The sequence below is a fragment of the Anolis sagrei genome, chromosome 9 (assembly GCF_037176765.1).
Source record: "Anolis sagrei isolate rAnoSag1 chromosome 9, rAnoSag1.mat, whole genome shotgun sequence".
In the NCBI taxonomy this organism is placed as follows: domain Eukaryota; kingdom Metazoa; phylum Chordata; class Lepidosauria; order Squamata; family Dactyloidae; genus Anolis; species Anolis sagrei.
The window spans coordinates 135,142-157,004 of NC_090029.1; the positions used below are offsets into that span (position 1 = coordinate 135,142).

General features: G+C 47.7%; 1 protein-coding gene across 1 annotated transcript in view; it reads right to left on the reverse strand.

Moving 5' to 3' along the window:
- Window positions 1–21,863, reverse strand: part of CCDC33 (coiled-coil domain containing 33) — a 183,742-nt gene that overhangs the window by 15,404 nt on the left and 146,475 nt on the right. Inside the window, exons 14-16 of the mRNA XM_067471185.1 lie at window positions 15,894–15,944; window positions 5,849–5,916; window positions 2,975–3,002 (exon numbers count right to left, since the gene is read on the reverse strand). Of these exons, the coding sequence (XP_067327286.1) occupies window positions 2,975–3,002; window positions 5,849–5,916; window positions 15,894–15,944 (147 nt within the window). The remainder of the gene's footprint in view (window positions 1–2,974; window positions 3,003–5,848; window positions 5,917–15,893; window positions 15,945–21,863) is intronic.

The window sequence follows — 21,863 nt, forward strand, 5'->3', positions numbered from 1 at the left end:
AGATTGGCCTTTCAAATGGTGTATGATGGGATTTGTAGTCCCATAACATCTAGAGCACTGGCCAAACTATGAAGTGCCAGTTAACACTTCCCAAACAAAGAATTCCTCCGGGCAACAACAGCCAGGCTACCTATATACAACTACCCCCACTGATTGACTTTGCAGCTACAAGGCTAGATATATTCCAGGATATATGCTTACCACAGATGCAGGTGAAATGTCAGGAGAGAATGCTACTGGAACATGGCTATACAGCCCGAAAAAACTCAAAGTGACCCAATTCCAAACACTGCGTATTAGATTCACTTGTGTTCTTTCTCCCACCCTGGACATTCCACTTGACTCATTTCCAACAGACCGCTGAGAGTGCTTGCCACAGATGCAGGCGAAATGTCAGGAGAGAATGCCACTGGAACATGGCTATACAGCCCGAAAAAACTCAAAGTGACCCAATTCCAAACACTGCGTATTAGATTCACTTGTGTTCTTTCTCCCACCCTGGACATTCCACTTGACTCATTTCCAACAGACCGCTGAGAGTGCTTGCCACAGATGCAGGCGAAATGTCAGGAGAGAATACTACAGGAACATGGCCATACAGTCTGAAAAAACTCACAGAAACTCAGTGATTTTGGACATGAAAGCCTTTGACAACAAAACGTTTGGAATTTCCTCCCGAATTTAAGAAGCATGAAACAGCCAGATGTATTTGGGTGCCTGGGTCCACTTAGACTGCAACTCCCATCATCCCCGCCTCAGCTTGGCAGACCTGATGGGAGTTGTAGTATTTCCTCATGGGCAGGGGTACCCCAAAACACCTGTTCAGCTGAAAGAGGGAGAGCAATCACGGCAAAGGAGAAGCTACTTGTGGGGTGAAGGAAAGCGCAGTGCGGCCACTAGCCAACCTTGCGAGTCCTATTTCCAAGCGCTGCCAGAGAAGGTTGCAAGCAAGCCCCTTGTTTCCTGCGGCTGGGCCCATGGCTTGGTTGGGAAGGGGGCGGGGTGGCCGTGGCGGAGTGTCCCGAGTGGCCTTCAGCAGGACGTCAAGAGATAAGCAGAGATTATTTGTGTGCAGACCAAGGAGACTGGGTTCCAGGAATCCAAGGGGCGGGGGGGGGGGGGGTGACGCTGGAGGCCCCCATCTCCCCAAGCGCCTTGCTCTTGACCTCCGAGGCTGGCCGGGAAACAGCCTTGGGGTCACCTCAGGAGATGGCCTTGCTCTACCTACCCCAGGGGTCAGTGGTCACCTGGCAGTGGCACTCCTTCAAGGAGCCTTGTGCTGTCAACAGGAAAGGATCCCTGTTTGTCTATTGGGAGTTAGTGTGGGGTTAAGACTCCCAGCGGTCCGGGGACGCTGGGACCCGAAGTCCAACCACAACTATATGTGTATATCATTTAACTCTCCAGGAAGGACAGTCTGTTGGGCTTCCACTTTTCTAGTATCGCCTGGGAGAACTCCTTCTCCATCTCACCACACATTCCAGGGCAGTCACGGGCAAAATTTGTAACTTGGGGGGCACATGCTAGCAGGCCCTGCTAAGAGGACTGGAAGGAAGGAAGGGAGGAAGGGAGGGAGGAAGGGAAGGGTGGAAAGAGAAAGAGGGAGAGTGGGAGAGAAGGAGTAAAGACAAGGATGGAAGGATAAAAGGAAAAATAGAATGAAGGATGGAAGAAAGAAATAGATGAAAAGAACGATGGAAGGAAGGAGGTAAAGGTAAGGATAAAGGAGAGAGAGAAGGAAGGAAAGACAAGAGGAAAGATGAAAGGTTAGAAGGGAAGGAGGGAAGAGAAGGATGGAAGGAAGAAGGAAAGACAAAAGGGAAGGATGGAAGGAAGGGAAGGAAGGATAAAAGGAAAAAGAGAACGAAGGATGGAAAAAGAAATGGATGAAGAGAATGATGGAAGGAAAGACAAGAGTGAAGGAAGGAAGGTTAGAAGGGAAGGAGGGAAGGAAGGAAAGACTAAAGGGAGGGAAGGAGGGGAGTTTGGAAGGAAGGGAAGGAAAGATAAAGGAAGGAAGGAATGACAGGAAGGATGGAAGGAAGGGAGGGAAGGATAAAAGGAAAAGAGAAGGAAGGAAAGACAAAAGGGAAGGAAGGAAGGATGAAAGGGAAAGATGGAAGGAAAAAGAGGGAGGGAATGGAGGGATGTAAGGAGGAAGGAAAGAGAAGGAAGGAAAGACAAAAAGAAGGGAAAGAGGAAAGGATGGAAGGGAAGGATGGAAGGACAGAAAGAAGGAAGGGAAGGAAGAAGGAAAGAGAAGGAAGGAAAGATGAAAGGATGAAAGAGAATGTAGGGAGGAAGAAAGAGGGAGGAAAGACAGAAGGGAAGGAAGGCGAAAGAGTGGAAAGGAAGGAGAACAAGAGAGGGAAGGAGGCAGGAAAGAGAAGGAAGGAAGGATAGGATGGTGAGAGAGAGAGAGAGAGGAGGGCCTGAGAGAAGAGCCCAAGGGGCCACATCTGGGGCCCGGGTCTGCCCTCGCCTGTTCTAGGGCGTTCCACCTTCCCTTGTGACTCCCGTGCGAGACCTCATTCATTCAACCCAATGGTTTGCAGGCTTTGGACTTCAAATCCCAGAAGCCTCAGCTAGCTTAGATAATGGTAAGGAATTCTGGGAGCGGAAATCCAAAACACCTAGAAGAACCAAGCTGTTTTGGACTTCAACTCCCACAATTCCCAATAGCCTACCAGCTGTTAGGAATGGTGGGAGTTGAAGTCCAAACCACCTGGAGGGAGAGAGGGAGGGCCCAAGTTGGCCCATGCCTGCTATACATGAAGTCAATTTGCAAGTAAGTATAGATAGAATATCCTGCCTATCAAAACATGGATTAATATTTGCAGGCTGCTACAGTAAAACCACATAATTTCCCATTCATGGCATTCACTTTTGACCATCCCCATCCTTTCCTCCAGCAAAAAGATTCATTATTATTATTATTATTATTATTATTATTATTGATCCTGAGTTTCCTTACCTCCTCTGGAATTTCTTCCACGATTGGCCTGCCAAACATAAAGCAACGTGTCAGTCTTTCCTCATTCCTGTTCATTATCCAGAAGGACAGATTACACAACATGCAACACATTTCTTGTTCCTGGGTCGTAAATGTCATGTCTTAATTGGTTCTGTCATTAAAACATGAGTAAAGTTTATTAAATGGCCAGAACTTTGCGGGACATCCTGTAGCACATTTTGCAATCGCTTTCCCATCAATAATCAATGCGTATGTTACGCATGAAAGATTAACAATATGCTTTCAAGTCACCCCTGAACACGTGGAGATTCCCTATAGGATTACTTTAAGTAAGATACTCAGAGGTGGTTCTGCCAGTTCCTGCCTCTATCCTGTGGCCCATATCGCCTGGGATTTGTTGGCTGTCTCCCATCCAAGGATCAACCAGCTGACCCTGCTTAGCTTCCAAGATCAGACAGGATCTGAAATAGCCGTGCTGATCTGCCCTGACAAAAGTTGGGTACGTTGGACTGTGCAGTAGTCCTGTTGTCTCTATTTCATTTCCCTCACAGGGACGTAGTCTTTGGGAAGAAGGAACTGCAGGCAGCCTGCCTTTTATTTATTCAGTTACAACATTTTAGCTACAACATTTCTATGCCACCCTTCTTACCCATCCAAAGGGGGCTCAGAGCGGCTTACAAGTAAAAAGTAAATACAATATATTATATGATTACCATAGCACAATATTAATATTATATATTACATTGCACTATAACAGTGGTTCTCAACCTGGGGGTCGGAACCCCTGGAGGGGTCGCAAGGGGTTTTTAAAGGGGTTGCCAAAGACCGTTAAAAAACACAACATTTTCTGTTGATCATGGGTGTTCTGTGTGGAAAGTTTCACCCAATTCTATCATTGGTGCGGTTCATAATTCTCTTGATTGTAGGTGAACTCTAAATCCCAGTAACTACAACTCCCAAATGCCAAGGTCTATTTTCCCCAAACTCCATCTGTGTTCATATTTGGGCATATGGAATATTCGTGCCAAGTTTGGTCCAGATCCATCATTGTTTGAGTCCACAGTGATCTCTGGATGTTGGTAAACTACAACTCCAAAGCTCAAGGTCAATGTCCACCAAACCCTTCCAGTGTTTTCCGTTGGCCATGGGAGTTGTGTGCGCCAAGTTTGCTTCAGTTCCATCGTTGGTGGAGTAAAGCATGCTCTTTGATTGTAGGTGAACTATAAATCCCAGCAACTACAACTCCCAAATGACAAAATTAATCCCCGCAACCCCACCAGTATTCAAATTTGGTCCAGTGATGAAAATACATCCTGCATATCCGATATTTACATAATAACAGTAGCAAAGTTGCAGATATGAAGCAGCAATAACAATAATTTTTTGCTTGGGGGTCACCACCACATGAGGGTCGTGACATTAAGAAGGTTGAGAACCACTGTAGTTACTAGAACATTATACTGTAATGTTATTAGTAATATTACATTTAATATAAAATATATATTTCTAATATCATATTATTAGTAGTAGTATTATATTGTGTTACATTATAATATTATCAATATTATATGTATATAAAATATATTATATTATGTTATGTTATATTATATTATAATCTGCCTTGAGTGCCCTTCAGGGTAGAGAAAGGCGAGTTGTAAATAAGGTAAATAAATAAATTGTGTTCTGTCCAGTCCCACATGACCAGCCACCCCCCATGTGCATAGAAATGTTGTAAATAAATAAATAAATAATATAAGGCAATTCTTCAATGCCTTAAAACACATACAATTCCAATAATATTAAAATTAATAGGAATACATTTTAAACATTCAGAAACATTCCATTCCATGGGTTGTTGTAGGTTTTTTCGGGCTATATGGCCATGGTCTAGAGGCATTCTCTCCTGACGTTTCGCCTGCATCTATGGCAAGCATCCTCAGAGGTGTGAGGTCTGTTGGAATTAGGACAATGGGTTTATATATCTGGGGAATGACCAGGGTGAGACAAAGGACTCTTGTCTGTTGGAGCTAGGTGTGAATGTTTCAACTGACCACCTTGATTAGCATATAATGGCCTGACAGTGCCTGGAGCAAGCTTTTTGTTGAGAGGTGATTAGATGTCCTTGTTGTAGGTTTTTCCGGGCTATATGGCCATGGTCTACAGGCATTCTCTCCTGACGTTTTGCCTGCATCTATGGCAAGCATCCTCAGAGGTAGTGAGGTCTGTTGGAACTAGGAAAATAGGGTTTATATATATCTGTGGAATGACCAGGGTGGGGCAAAGGACTCTTGTCTGCTGGAGCTAGGGGTGAATGTTTCCACTGACCACCTTGATTAGCATATAATGGCCTGACTGTGCCTGGAGCAAACTTTTGTTGAGAGGTGATTAGATGTCCTTGTAATGGAATGACCAGGGTGGGACAAAGGACTCTTGTCTGCTGGAGCTAGGTGTGAATGTTTCAATAACCACCTTGATTAGCATATAATGGCCTGGCACTGCCTGGAGCAAACTTTTGTTGAGAGGTGATTAGATGTCCTTATAATGGATATATAATGGCACGGTCAGGCCATTATATGCTAATCAAGGTGGTCAGTTGAAACATTCCCACCTAGCTCCAGCAGACAAGAGTCGTTTGTCCCACCCTGGTCTTTCCACAGATATATAAACCCAACCATCCTAGTTTCCAACAGACCTCACAACCTCTGAGGATGCTTGCCATAGATGCAGGCGAAACGTCAGGAGAGAATGCCTCTAGACCATGGCCATATAGCCCTAAAAAACCTACAGCAACCCAGTGATTCCGGCCATGAAAGCCTTCGACAATACATTCAGTTCCATATTAAAACCACACAATCTGAAATGTTTCCACTGTACCTGTCATAATCCTTTTCCGGCAGGATCGCAGAAAAAGCCTCGTGGGGCGGCAACTCGCCTTGCGGGAGCTGCGAGAAGCAAAGCGAGGGGTTACGGTCAGAGTTGGACAGGTGTAGGCAAGCCTTTGTCACCCTTATGGCCATCCTTCCCCTCTCAGGTAGGGTTGGGGCGACTCTTAGGCAAAGCAGGGCCACGTTTTCAGATTATTGTGCTAAACATTCCTCCGTTCTGCCATCCCGAAACCCCAGGTGGCTTGCGATCCAGATCAAAACAAAATCATCCACTCTCCATCTTTTTTTTACATATTTGATGAATACATTCCCCCCAGGAATTAAGGCCACTTGAACTTCTACAGCTCAATCTTATATAATTATGGGAACCATAATTCCCATCAAGTTTGCTAATCAGAAGATTGGCAGTTCAGAGCCCCGCATCAGGGTGAGCTCCTGACCTTCAGCCCAGCTCCTGCCAACCTAGCAAATTGAAAACAGCAGTTATGAGTAGTTGTAGGTTTTTTGGGCTATATAGCCATGTTCTAGAAGCATTCTCTCCTGATGTTTTGCCTGCATCTATGGGGCATCTATGGCAAGCATCCACCTCTGAGGATGCTTGCCATAGATGCAGGCGAAATGTCAGTAGAGAATGCTTCTAGAACATGGCCATATAGCCTCAAAAACCTACAACAACCCAGTGATTCCAGCTATGCAAGCCTTTGACACTACAATTCTGAGTAGATAAAAAGGTACCACTTTAAAAGCAGGGAGGTATTTGGACACCCAGAAGGAAATAATAATAATAATAATAATAATAATAATAATGATACTTTATTTGTGCCCCGCTGCCATCTCCCCAAGGGACTCGATGCGGCTTACACAAAATGCCAGAAAAATGCCACCGAGTCGATCAACGAGGAAGCTGATGAACAAAAAAGCTCTTCAGCATGGAAGTTGGAGTGACAGCCGCACCCCCTCCCACACCCCATGGCCGGGACTGAGCACGGCCTCCAAGACGCCGAAGATGGGGGAAGCCTCTCTATACCTCTCTCTATGTTGTCATTGTATGACGGCATTGAATGGGTGCAGGATACGTGTTATGTGATTCGCTCTGAGTCCCCTTCGGGGTGAGAAGGGCGGGATATAAATACTGAAAGTAAAATACTAAGTCCTTGAGTCTTTCTAACCCGAGAGTGCTGCTGCCTCACCAAACTACAACTCCAACGATTCCATTGCCTTGAGCCATAGTTGTTAAAGTGGGATCAAAATGTATGGCCGCATTTCATTGAATGACAAAATCCCAGAGTTGGAAGAGACCTCCTGGGCCATCTTCCAGTCCAAGCCCATTCTCCCAAGAAGCAGGAATGTTGCATTCAAATCACCCCTGACAGATGGCCATCCAGCCTCTGTTTCAAAGCTTCCAAAGAAGGAGCCTCCACCACACTCCCTCCGGGGCAGAGAGTTCCAGTGCTAAACGGCTCTCACAGTCAGGAAGTTCTTTCTCATGTTCAGACGGAATCTCCTTTCCTGTTGTTTCACTTCACTTCACATCCAACAGTGACTATTTGGCAAGTTAGATCTGATGACTTAAATGCACAACCAAGCAGCCAAGTCTTGAGTGCCTTTACAAAAGGTCGCAACTCCGACATTGCTCTAATGTATGGAGGCAAAGAGTTCCACAGAATTGGAGCAGAGGTCGAGAAAGCTCTATGATGCCTTGTAGCTTCCAGGTGTCCCTCCCTCCCTGGGGCCCGGTCTGTAGAGGAGATTTTCCTGGGTGGATCGAGGTGACCATGGATGGAGAAAAGGAATGAGGCGGTCCCTGAGATAGAAAGGTCCTTGGCCATTTTGAGCTCTCAATGTCAAGATCAGTCGCTTGTCAAAGATCCGTGTTCTCTTGGTAGCCAATGCAGTTGTTGCAGAATCGGTGTCATATGGGATCTTAGAGATGATCCCGCTAGCAGCCTGGCCGCCGCATTTTGGACCATCCGAATCTTCTGGGTCGTTGACTTTGGAAGGCCGGCATATAAGGCATTGCAATAGTCCAACCTGGTGGTGACTGTGGCGTGGATTACTGTTGCCAATGCTTCTCCCGAAAGGTCGGATGCCAATTTCCTTGCCTGGCGAAGGTGAGAAAAGGCCTGCTTCCTTATGGCAGTGATCTGGGCCTCTGTCGTCAGCGATGAGTTCAACACAACCCCTTTAAGGCTTTCAACAGTGGCAGGCGGAACCAGAACTTCCCCATCAAAATCAGGCAGAGACTGGGTTAATTCTGGCGGCTGGCCGGGCCAGAGGATCTCCGTTTTTGCAGGATTGACTTTGAGTCTGCTCCCTCGCAGCCAACTCATCACTGCTTCCAAACACAGCCTAAAGTTCTCAGGAATCGCAGTCCCAGGTTCGAGACGCAAGAGTAGCTGGGTATCATCTGCATACGGGTAGCACTCTCGGCCAAAGCTCCGCACCAGCAAGTGGCCGGACATAGATGTGAAATAACAGGGGCGAGAGGAGGATGGCACCCTGGGGAACCCAGCAAAGGCAGGAGCTCTCAGGGCTTTGGCCTGACCACTCCACCCTCTGTCTCCGGTCCCGGAGGAACGAACTGAACCATTTCAGGGCTAAACCTCGTACACCAGACAGAGCCAATCAATGGATCAGCAAGTCATGGTCCACGGTGTCGAATGCAGAGTACCAATAGCGCTGATCCGCCTTGGTCTCACTGACGACGAATTTCGTCAGGAATAGCTACCAAGACCGTCTCTGTCCCATGACCTGAACGGAAGCCTGATTGAAAGGGGTCCAAACTTGCAGTCTCATCTTCGTTTGAAGCCATTGTTCCATTTTAAAGGCATTTCCCCCTTAGAGAACCATCTCCAAAATTGGTTGCCTTGAAGGCCCCTTCTATACTGCCACATAACCCAGATTATCAAAGTTATCTGCTTTGAATTGGGTTAGATGAGTCTGCACTGCCATATAATCCAGTTCAAAGCAGATAATCTGGGTTTTATACGGCAGTGTAAAAGGGGCCTTACTGAAATGAGGGTGCATCTTACAATTGATGGCATCTCACAAGGGAAGAAATGGGGTCTCTCCACAATATGGATTCACGTGTGGACTACTACCACCCACCACTATTTCAACCCCCTTTTCTTCCCTGGTGTCCAGTTACTCACAGTAGAGGAAAATGGCCGATAGTACAACGTCATTTCCAACTTCTGAATGGGCAAAAATGCCTGAAACCACTCCGGAAGGAGTCAGGAACAATTCCTCGAGCGAAGCGACCAGGAAGATTGGCCTCATCCCTCCCCCAGAGATCGGAAACAAACTTCTGCGCTGGTTGCCAAGTGCCTGTCAGTTGCAGATGGCAACTCTGGAACCACAAAGCAAACAAGGTGTGCCGGTCAGGCATTCATCCCTCCACACCTGTCAGCGGCCCACCTGGAAGATTACAATAGAAATACAGTCCAGCCTAAACTTACAGGTGTGGTCCCCAGCATGGAGAGGAGAGGAGAGGAGATCTTCTCTTCTGGTGAGACCCAGCCAGGTGTAGGCACCAGGTTCCCGGTCCTGCCTTGGCTCCCCTGGGGCATCGATGGCGACTAAGCTGTTGCTACAACACGGCTGCTCCTGGCAACCAGGTGCCCCTACTTCCCTTGCCAAGGACTGTGTGCAATTCTAGTGATGCTGTTGGATTTTTAGGAGGAACGTGGTGCATTTCAGAATCCCATCACGTGGACAAGAGAATCTTGAGTGGGATTGGGGCAACCGGACCCATTTCATGCCAGGCACGGGCTCAATAGGCCCCCGTTTCTGAGGAAGGGACATTTTGAGTAAACGTTGACTTGTTTTGTGTCCCGGCTTTCGGTGGAGCCCCGATCCATTTTTTGGAAGCTTCCCAAAATCAGTTTTCAATTTGGGGCCAGCCTCGAAAGGTCCGTTTTCTATTGGACCACTCTGGGGGAGGGCTTCCCACCCAGGTTCCCATGCCTGGCATGCACTTTAAGGAGGTTTCTTACCTGCTGTTTCTACCGTAGATGAGGTGTTAAGCTGAAGGCGCACGTGCTTTCTGGGCCTGCACACCACACCACACATGCACTCTCTTTCCAAGGGGAGTGCATGTGTGGCATGGCATGCAGGCTTAGAAAGCGCATGCGCCTGCAGCCAAACATCTCTTACTTTAGAGTAGGATGCGCTTGGCTGCAGACACACACACTTTCCAGACCTGCACTCCACGTCACACACACTCTCTCCTTGGAAAGAGAGTGCATGTGTGGCGTGCAGGCCCAGAAAGCGCATGCGCCTGCCACTACCTTCAACCAAGTGTGGCATGCAGGCCTGGAAAGTGTGCATGCCTGCACCAAACATATTTTGCTCAAGAGTAGGAGGTGCTTGGCTGGGGGAAAGCACACTCTCTAGGCCTGCACATCACACATGCACTCTGCTAGGAAAGAGAGTGTGCGTGTGGTGTGCAGGCCCATAAAGCGCACTTGCTTCCCAGTACATGGAGCCAAACGCCTCTTACTCTAGTGTAAGAGGCACTTGCTGCAAGCACTGGCAGGTGCCCTTGCTTTTTAGGCCTGCACACCATGCCACGCACACACTCTCTTTCCCAGGAGAGTGCGTGTGTGGTATGGCGTGCAGGCTCAGAAAGGACAAGCTCCTGTAGCCAAACATCTCTTACTAGAGAGAATAGGAGGCGTTTGGCTGCAGACACGCACACTTTCCAGGCCTGCACGGCACGTCACACACTCTCTCTTTGGAAAGAGAGTCCGTGAATGGCGTGCAGGCCCAGAAAGCGCATGCACCTGCCAGTACCTTCAACCAAGTGTGGCGTGCAGGCCTGGAAAGTGTGCACACCTGCACCAAACATCCTTAGCTCAAGAGTAGGAGGTTCTTGGCTACTAGCAAGCACACTCTTTAGGCCTGCACACTACACACACACTCTGCTTGGAAAGAGAGTGCATGTGTGGTGTGCAGGCCCATAAAGCGCACTTGCCTCCCAGTACATGGAGTCATTGCCTCTTACTCTAGTGTAAGAGGCACTTGGCTGCAAGCACTGGCAGGTGCCCTTCCTTTTTGGGCCTGCACACCACGCCACACATGCACTCTCTTTCCCAGGGGAGTGCGTGTGTGGCATGGTGTGCAGGCTCAGAAAGTACAAGCTCCTGTATCCAAAAATCTCTTACTTTAGAGTAGGAGGCGTTTGGCTGCAGACACGCACACTTTCCAGACCTGCACGGCACGTCACACACACTCTCCTTGGAAAGAGAGTCCGTGAATGGCGTGCAGGCCCAGAAAGCGCATGCACCTGCCAGTACCTTCAACCAAGTGTGGCATGCAGGCCTGGAAAGTGTGCACGCCTGCACCAAACATCTTTACTCAAGAGTAGGAGGTGCTTGATTGCTGCCAAGCACACTCTCTAGGCCTGCACACCACACATGCACTCTGCTTGGAAAGAGAGTGCGTGTGTGGTGTGCAGGCCCATAAAGCGCACTTGCCTCCCAGTACATGGAGCCAAACACCTATTACTCTAGAGTAAGAAGAACGTGGCTGCAAGCACTGGCATGTGCCCTTGCTTTTTGGGCCTGCACCCCACGCCACACACACACTCTCTTTCCAAGGCAAGGGGGCAAGTTCTGGGAGGCCCTCGGCTACAGATGAAAGCTGGCTTGGAGCAGAGATTGATTTTCACGTGAGGAGAGGGCTTCTCGTTTCGTGCTCCCGAAGAAACGAAAGAAATGGGAAAAACGAATTCTGCGCACAACTCTAATGCGTGCTAACCAGCCCATACCACCGATCCATATTGATCAATGCCAGCCTTCGATCTGTGCCACTCAGATATCATAACATGTAATATAATTTTTTGTTCCTGGGTTATAAATCTCATTTCCTAATTGGTTCTATCTTAGAAACACGGGAAAAGTTTATTCGAGGGCCGTCTTGCAGCACATTTGGCTCTCGTTCTTCCGAGAATGTCCCTTCGAGTCTCAACCAATTCAACATAGTTTGTGGAAGCCACAAAAACAAAGTCTCCAGAGTTGAACAGCTACGTTCAATGTAAGTACTAGCACTGCCTGAACATCAAGCAAAAAGTGGGTGCTAGAAACAATATCATACGAAAGCTGACTGGCACAACCTGGGGATCACAACCAGACACAGTGAAGACATCTGCCCTTGTGCTATGCTACTCTGCTGTTGAGTATGCATGCCCAGAGTGGAACACATCTCACCACGCTAAAACAGTGGATGTGGCTCTTAATGAGACAGGCCGCATGATCACGGGGTGTCTGCGCCCTACACCACGGGAGAAATGACACTGTCTAGCCGGTATTGCACCACCTGACATCCGCCGGGAAGGAGCAGCCAAGAGTGAAAGGACCAAGGCAGAGACATCTCCAGCTCATCCCCTGTTTGGGTCTCAGCCAGCACATCAATGACTTAAATCAAGAAATAGTTTTCTAAGATCTACAGAGACACTCGCTGGAACACCTCAGCAAGCGAGAGTCCAAAAGTGGCAGGCTCAAACCCAGAACCTCAATCAATGGTTGATACCAAATGAGAGACTCCCCCCTGGGCACATAGACTTGGAAGGCGCTGAACAGACTGTGCTCTGGCACCACGAGATGCAGAGCCAACCTCAAGAATTGGGGCCACAAAGTGGAGTCCACAACATGCGAGTGTGGAGAGGAGCAAACCACTGACCACCTGCTGCAATGCACCCTGAGCCCTTCTTCCACATGATGCACCAGGGAGGACCTCCTTGTGGCAACACCAGAGGCACTCCAAGGGGACAGAGACTGGTCAAAGGACATTTAACCAACTACCAAGTTTGCAAACTTTGTGTTTTTATATCTGTGTTTGTTTTGTTCTGTTAGAAATGCAATACAATGGACTGGTTGCCCTGACACGACAAATATAATGTAAGTACTGCACAATTAAACAGGAAGAAACACTTTCAAGCCAGGAGCAGGTTTTGTTTTTCCAAATTGTGTCATCTGGTGTCCTTGATTGACCTGGTGGGGCTGGCTGGAGTCCAACAACATTGACCAGGTCACGGGTCAAACTGCATCAGTCCTCCAGTGTAGACGCACTCCGGCCCCTTCCCATCTGTTGCTGAGCTCGGCCTTCCCTTCCCTTGTCCTTATCGCCAACGCTTCTTCGCCTTCGGAGCTTTTGCAGGCAATTTGCTGGAGATCACAAAGGACGGAAAGCGAGAGGAAGGAAGGGAGAGGGCTGGGCAAAGTTATCCCTCCCTCCTTTTAAGGGTTGCGTTTCATTTCCGCAAGCGCTGAAAGATCTCTTGCATGCTGAACTCCCCGGGCTTTTCTGCTGCCTCAGCGACTCCCCTCACCACGTTTCAAACACTCAATTAACTTCTGAGGCTGTGCCGTCTCTCAGATGTCTTCTGCCAAGACTTTTGCTAGGACGCCTCACTTGTCCTTGGCGCAAGGCTTGAGGTGGGAGATGTGGGGTCTTTGGAGCATTCATGGCTGGCTTACTTACTTAGGCTATCCCCCATAACCGAGGATGATGGTCCTCCAAGTGGAGCGTCTTGGCCGTGGGTCTGTAGGTGGCCAAAGTGGAGCCCTGTTAATGACCCGCATGTTCTCCTGCAGTGAGGACATTGGCTTCCAGGTGGAAGGTGGTCCCAGCCAGGATTGTCTTGACGCACCTTCCTGGATGGCTGGATGGCCATCTGTCAGGGGTGATTTGAATGCAATATTCCTTGAACTCCGCAGCACTGCTGGTCACAGCTGACCTCCAGTTAGAGCACTCCAGGGCCAGGACTTCTCACTTCTCAGTGTCTATGCCACAGTTTTTAAGAATTCAAAACGATCTTGACAGATTAGAGAGATGAAGGGCCAAAACTAACAAAATGAAGTTCAACAGGGACAATTGCAAGATACTCCACTTAGGCAGAAAAAACGAAATGCAAAGATACAGAATGGGGGACAATGCCTGGCTCGAGAGCAGGACGTGTGAAAAAGATCTTGGAGTCCTCGTGGACAGGAAGGGAAACATGAGCCAGGAATGTGATGTGGCGGCAAAAAAAGCCAATGGGATGTTGGCCTCAGGCATCAATAGGAGCCTAGTGTCTAGATCTAGGGAAGTCCTGCTCCCCATGCTCTATTCTGCCTTGGTTAGACCACTTTACCTGGAATATTGTGTCCAATTCTGGGCACCACAATTCAAGAGAGGTATTGACTCTAAGCTGGAATGTGTCCAGAGGAAGAGGATGACTCAAATGACCAAGGGTCTGGAGAACAAGCCCTATGAGGAGCGGCTTAAGGAGCTGGGCATGTTTAGCCTGAAGAAGAGAAGGCTGAGAGGAGACATGATGAGGGCCATGTATAAATATGTGAGAGGAAGCCACAGGGAGGAGGGAGCAAGCTTGTTTTCTGCTTCCCTGGAACAATGGCTTCAAACTCCAAGAAAGGAGATTCCATCTGAACACGAGGAAAAACTTCCTGACTGTGAGAGCCATTCAGCAGTGGAACTCTCTGCCCCGGAGAAGCTTTGGTGGAAGCTTTGAATCAGAGGCTGGGTGGCCATCTGTCAGGTGTGCTTTGAATGCAACATTCCTGCTTCTTGGCAGAATGGAGTTGGGCTGGATGATGGTCCACCAGGTCTCTTCCAATTCTAGGATTCTAGGATTCTAAGGTTGGCTTTAAGCCCAACTTATAGATGGCTTATGGGATGCATCTACATGAAAGAATGAATACGAAGTGACTCCACTTTAACTGCCATGGCTCAAGGCTACGGAGTCCTGTACTGTGTTCCCTCACTTATCGCGGGTGTTATGTTCCAGGACCACCCGCGATAAGTGAAAATCCGTGAAGTAGGGACGCTATATATGTCCTGCCTCAGTGCCCACGAGGTGTAGGACCGCCCCCTCCTAGGAGTGGCTCCACCCACTCCTCCCTCCTCCCCCTTCTCACACACTCACTCCATCCTTTCCTCAATAATAATAATAATAATAATAATAATAATAATAATAATAATAATCTTTATTTCTACCCCACCACCATCTCCCCAATGGAGACTCGGAGCGACTTACATGAGGCCAATCCCAAACAACAAATTACAATACAATGAGATACAATTTTCAATAAAATAAACAACATAACATTGAAGTATAAAACATATAAGCATATAAACACAAAACATTTAAATAAATAAATAAATAAATACAGTAAACCAAACATCATGACAATGAGCGGGTCGCATGTACAAAAAATGATTGAAAAACTCAGGGTGAGATAATGTGTCCAGAGGAGGGAGGCTAAAATGATCCAGGGTTTGGAGAACAAGCCCTATGAGGAGCGGCTTAAGGAGCTGGGCATGTTTAGCCTGAAGAAGAGAAGGATGAGAGGAGACATGAGGAGGGCCATGTATAATTATGTGAGAGGAAGCCACAGGGAGGAGGGAGCAGATCAAGGGTCTGGAGAACAAGACCTATGAGGAGCGGCTTAAGGTGCTGGGCATGTTTAGCCTGAAGAAGAGAAGGCTGAGGGGAGACATGAGGAGGGCCATGTATAAATACGTGAGGAAGCCACAGGGAGGAGGAGGAGGGAGCAAGCTTGTTTTCTGCTTCCCTGGAGACTAGGACACGGAACAATGGCTTCAAACAACGAGAGGAGATTCCGCCTGAACATGAGGAAGAACTTCCTGACTAAGAGAGCCGTTCAGCAGTGGAACTCTCTGTCCTGGAGGGAGTGTGGTGGAGGCTCCTTCTTTGGAAGCTCTTAAACAGAGGCTGGATGGCCATCTGTCGGGGGTGATTTGAATGCAATATTCCTGCTTCTTGGCAGAATGGGGTTGGACTGGAGGATGGCCCAGGAGGGCTCTTCCCACTCTAGGATTCTAGGATTTTAAAGGGACAGAACTGTTTGTAAGGGAGAAGTCATAGACCTTCGTACAATGGGGGGCGGGGGGGGGGGGGTTGTTTCTTTGTTTACAAACAAACCTGTGTAAACAGTGCCCAAGCCAACCATCCAGGAAGAGGAAAACTCTGCTCAAGACAAACATGTTAATGGATTGAGGGAAACACTCACTTTCAGGAGGTCCAGTTCGGAGGTCTTGCGTTCGGGTTCAATAATGGAGGCCTGCAAAACAAGAATAAAGATAGGTTCTTGTGGGTTTTTTCGGGCTATAGGGCCATGTTCCAGAGGCATTCTCTCCTGACATTTCGCCTGCATCTATGGCAAGCATCCTCAGAGGTAGTGAGGTCTGTTGGAATTAGGACAGTGGGTTTATATATCTGTGGAAGGACCAGGGTGGGGCAAGGAGCTCTTCCCTGCTGGAGCTAGGTGGGAATGTTTCGACTGACCACCTTCATTAGCATTTGAAGGCCTGCCTGAGCCTGGGAAAATCTTTTGTTGAGAGGTGTTAAGATGTGCCTGGTTGTTTCCTTGGGAAACTATAACTCCCAGGAGGACTCCATTGCATGGAGCCATGGTATTTAAAGTGAGGGGCAAGGGCATTCATTCCATGTTGTAAATGCACCCAGAGAAGGGTATGTACCTTGGAAAATTATGACTCCCAGGGCTGCACAGCATGGAGATGTCATGAATAACTTTTCAATAACTTTAAAGCACACAGATTCTATGCAACTGCATTGGATTCACAATCACATGGCTAACAAACCAATAAAGGGGAATTACATTACATACCCCGTCATGAATCATTATGCAAATATCTGATACACAGGATGTATTTTAATTCACTGGACCAATTTTGGCACAAATACCCGATATGTCCAAATTTGAATACTGGTGGGGTTGCAGGGGGATTGATTTTGTCATTTGGAAGTTGTAGTTGCTGGGATTTATAGTTCACCGACAATCAAAGAGCATTCTGAACTCCACCAATGAAGGATTGAACCGAACTTGGGACACAGAACTCCCATGACTAACAAAAAATAAGTGTTTGGTGGGCATTGACCTTGAGTTTGGGAGTTGTAGTTCACCTCCATCCAGAGAGCACTGTGGACTCAAACAATGATGGATCTGGACCAAAACCTACAACACCCCAGATGCCAGAAAGCTGGAGGGGAAGCCGTAGGGGGAAACGGCCCCGAACTCAGCATGTGAGTGACAGTAAAACTAAAAAGGAAGAGCAACATAAAACGTCACAGAAGTATTCGAAGCCAGGCTTGGCAGAGGATCTCTTCCCTTCGATGGAAGCAACATTTCAAAAGAGCCCGTGGATGGAAATTGCCGAAGCAGCTCAACCCCCTCACCCCCCCACCCCTGACAAAATAGTCTTTTTAAAAAATCCCAAACAGTTTTGTAATTATTACAAGAGATTTAAATGCTTTGAAATCCCTGCCAGCCTGCAGCTTATTGAGATGTTGACTCTAAGTCTCGCTAGATAATTCTCAAAGCTTCCCTTTCCCTTTCCACCCCTGAGCCTCCTGGGCCTCTCTCTTGTCTCTCTTGTGAGGGTTCTCTGGGCTCAGCCAGTTATTGGCTTCCTTTTGCAAATTGGTTGGAGGCTTCAAGATCTCTGTGATGCATTTCAAACACAACTGGGATCCATTCATCTATTTCTATCTGCAAAGCAGTGTGTACTCGTAGTTTGAACATTGTTTTGCAAGGTCTCCCGGGTCTACCTTCAGAAATACACTATAATAATAATAATAAATGGGTTGTTGTAGGTTTTTCCGGGCTATATGGCCATGTTCTGGAGGCAATCTTTCTCCTGACGTTTTGCCTGCATCTGTGGCAAGCATCCTCAGAGGTAGTGAGGTCTGTTGGAACTAGGAAAATGGGTTTATATATCTGTGGAATGACCAGGGTGAGACAAAGGACTCTTGTTTGCTGGAGCTAGCTGTGAATGTTTCAGCTGATCACCTTGATTAGCATTCAATGGCTTGGAAGCGCCTGGGGGGAATCTTTTGTTGAGGGTGATTTCATGTGCCTGTTTGTTTCCCCTCTGTTGTTTTTCTGCTGTAATTTTTGAGTTTTTAATACTGGTGGCAGCCAGATTGTGTTCACTCATCGCTGAGCCTGGAGCCCCAGGTTTCGGCGGTGACCAGGGGAGCATTCGCACAGTTAAGACTCGTGCGCCAACTGCGACCGTACCTTGGGAAGTCTGACTTGGCCACGGTAGTCCACGCTCTGGTTACATCCCGTCTTGATTACTGCAACACTCTCTACGTGGGGTTGCCTTTGAAGACGGCCCGGAAGCTCCAACTAGTCCAACGGGCGGCAGCCATGGTATTAACAGGGGCTGGACGCAGGGAGCACACAACTCCTCTGCTGTACCAGCTTCACTGGCTACCGATTAGCTACCGAGCCCAATTCAAAGTGCTGGTTTTGACCTTTAAAGCCCTAAACGGTTCTGGCCCTACATACCTATCCGAACGTATCTCGGCCTATCAGCCCACCAGGACCCTTAGATCTTCAGGAGAAGCCCTTCTCTCTATCCCACCTGCTTCACAGGTGCGGCTCGTGGGAACGAGAGATAGGGCCTTTTCTGTGGTGGCCCCCCGGCTTTGGAATGCCCTCCCTACTGAATTAAGATCAGCCACCTCGCTAATGGCATTTAGGAAAAAACTAAAAACCTGGATGTTTGAGCAAGTCTTCAATTGACCTTCGATGTGATGTTTTATCTGACCATGGATTGCAATCAAGATAACGAATTGGATGATGATTTTAACTATGAGATGTCCCGATCTGTATTGGTGGCCCAATACTGTGTATGTTTTTTGTATGTATTTTTATTTTAATTTTATATGCTTAAATGAATTGTATATTTTAACATGTTGTAAACCGCAATGAGTCGCCGCACAGGCTGAGATATTAGCGGTATACAAGCATACCAAATAAATAAATAAATAAATTTTCATGGTTTCCTCCTTTCTGTTGAAATTGTCCACCTGCTTCTTGTGGATTTCAGTGGCTTCTCTGTGTAGCCTGACATGGTGGTTGTTGGTGTGGTCCAGCATTTCTGAGTTCTCAAATAATATGCTCCGTCCAGGCTGGTTCCTCAGGTGCTCTGCTATGGCTGATTTCTCTGGTTGAAGTAGTCTGCAGTGCCTTTCATGTTCCTTGATGCGTGTCTGGGCAATGCTGCGTTTGGTGGCATCAAGGAACATGAAAGGCACTGCAGACTACTTCAACCAGAGAAATCAGCCATAGCAAACCATGAAAATGAACAAAATCTGGCTCCCAGTATTAAAAAACTCTAAAATTACAGCAGCAAAACAACAGAGGGGAAACAAACAGGCACATGAAATCACTCTCAACAAAGGATTCCCCCCAGGCGCTACCAAGCCATTGAATGCAAATCAAGGTGATCAGCTGAAACATCCACAGCTAGCTCCAGCAGACAAGAGTCCTTTGTCCCACCCTGGTCATTCCACAGATATATAAACCTAGTTTTCCCTATTTCCAACAGACCTCATTACCTCTGAGGATGCTTGTCATAGATGCAGGCGAAATGTCAGGAGAAAAATTGCCTCCAGAACATGGCCATATAGCCCGGAAAAACCTACAACAACCCATGGATTCCGGCAATGAAAGCCTTCGAGAATACATAATAATAAACCTTTATTTCTACCCCGTTCCCATCTCCCGAAGGACTCGGTGCGGCTTACAAGAGGCCGAGCCCAAATACATCAGCAAAACAACAACAACAATACAACAATAAATAGATTCATAAACAAGCAGCAAACAGTAACAATTAACTATGGCAGGGCCAAGTGTAACAATTAAAATTGTTAAAAAAAAGCTGGGCATGACCAGGTGAAATAGGAGAGGTATTTTGGAGACAGGTGGGGTGTGCAGACGATCCTAGATCTCCAATAAAGTGCATTCGGGACAAATTGATTGGGGTTTCCTTATTCTGGGAAGGCACACTGGAACAACCACATTTTCAGACTCCTCCAAAAGACTGCCAATGTTGGGGCCTGCCTGATATCCTTGGGGAGCGAGTTCCAAAGTCGAGGGGCCATCACTGAGAAGGCCCTGTCCCTCGTCCCCACCAATCATGCTTGTGATGGAGGTGGGAGCGTGAGCAGGGCCTCTCCAGATGATCAAAGAGATCATGTGGGTTCGTACACAGAGATGCGGTCACTCAGGTAGGCGGGTCCCAATCCGTTTAGGGCTTTGTAGGTGAGCACCTGCACCTTGAATTGGGACTGGTAGATGAACGGCAGCCAATGGAGCTCCTTAAACAGGAGGGTGGACTGCTTCCAGTAAGGAGCACCAGTTAACATCCTGGCCACCGCCCGCTGAACCAATTGAAATTTCCAGGCCGTTTTCAAGGGCAGCCCCATGTAGAGTGCATTACAGTAGTCCAATCTAGAGGTGACCAAGGCATGGACCACTCTGGCCAGATCCGTCTGTCTCCCCGAGGGGACTCAGCGTGGATATCAGCACAAATATATGGCCAACATTCAGTGACATTATGCAATTAACACAAACAGACAGGACATAAACACAGGTAAAGGCCTCCCATCTTTCCCCATTATTGGTGATGATGATGATGATGATGATGATGATGATAAGGTGGAGCCCTCTTCTCTGGAGGTTTATAAGCAGAGGCTGGATAACCATCTGCCTGGAGTGATTTGATTGTGTCTTCCTTCATGGCAGTGGGCTGGACTGGTTGAACCTTTGGGGTCTCCTGATAAACTGGTTGACAAGGTGGAATGTGTGCAGAGGAGGGCGACTCAAAGGATCAAGGGTCTGGAGAACAAGCCCTATGAGGAGCGGCTTAAGGTGCTGGGCATGTTTAGCCTGAAGAAGAGAAGGCTGAGAGGAGACATGATGAGGACCATGGATAAATATGTGAGAGGAAGCCACAGGGAGGAGGGAGCAGATCAGGGGTCTGGAGAACAAGCCCTATGAGGAGCGGCTTAAGGAGCTGGGCATGTTTAGCCTGAAGAAGAGAAGGCTGAGAGGAGACATGATGAAGGCCATGTATAAATATGTGAGAGGAAGCCACAGGGAGGAGGAGGAGCGAGCAAGCTTCCTTTCTGCTTCTCTGGAGACGAGGACGCAAGGGAACAATGGCTTCAAACTACAAGAGAGGGATTCCATCTGAACATGAGGAAGAACTTCCTGACTGTGAGAGCCATTCAGCAGTGGAACTCTCTGCCCCGGAGGGAGTGTGGTGGAGGCTCCTTCTTTGGAGGCTTTGAAGCAGGCCTCATGGGCCATCCAGAGTGGGAAGAGCCCTCCTGGGCCATCCTCCAGTCCAACCTCATTCAGCCAAGAAGCAGGAATATTGCATTCAAATCACCCCTGACAGATGGCCATCCAGCCTCTGCTTAAAAGCTTCCAAAGAAGGAGCCTCCACCACACTCCCTCCGGGGCAGAGAGTTCCACTGCTGAACGGCTCTCACAGTCAGGAAGTTCTTCCTCTTGTTCAGATGGAATCTCCTCTCTTGGAGTTTGAAGCCATGGTTCTGAAAGGCAGAATATAAATGTTTTAGATAAATAAATAAATGGGTTGTAGGTTTTTCAGGCCATGTTCTAGAAGCGTACTCTCCTGACGTTTCACCTGCATCTGTGACCTCACAACCTCTTAGGACGCTTGCCATAGATGCAGGCAAAACATCAGGAGAGAATGCTTCTAGAACATGGCCATATAACCTGAAAAACCTACAACAACACAGTGATTCCAGCCATGAAAGCCTTCGACAAAATAATATATTGTCAGCCGAGGCAAGGAACCATCTAATGTTGAGAATCACAAGAGATAAAGCCGAAGAGTCTGCGAGGATGTGAGCATTGATTCTTTGAAACTGGATGAAGTTGTCTGAACGGAAGGAAAAGAGATGGAGGGGTTGTTCTTTTTTGGCACCCGCAAGAGTGGACAATCCAAGCAGGAGATGGATTAGAAAACAAACAGACAGCCAAACCTCCGCTACAAGGTTATCGCTGACGTCGCTGACATGACTGATAAGAAAGGAAAGACGGAATAACATCTGATGGAGGAAGAAAGAGATGGATGGATGGGAAGAAGGAGTGACAATAATGGAGCAGGACATCCTTCAGTTGTCGCAGGTGCTG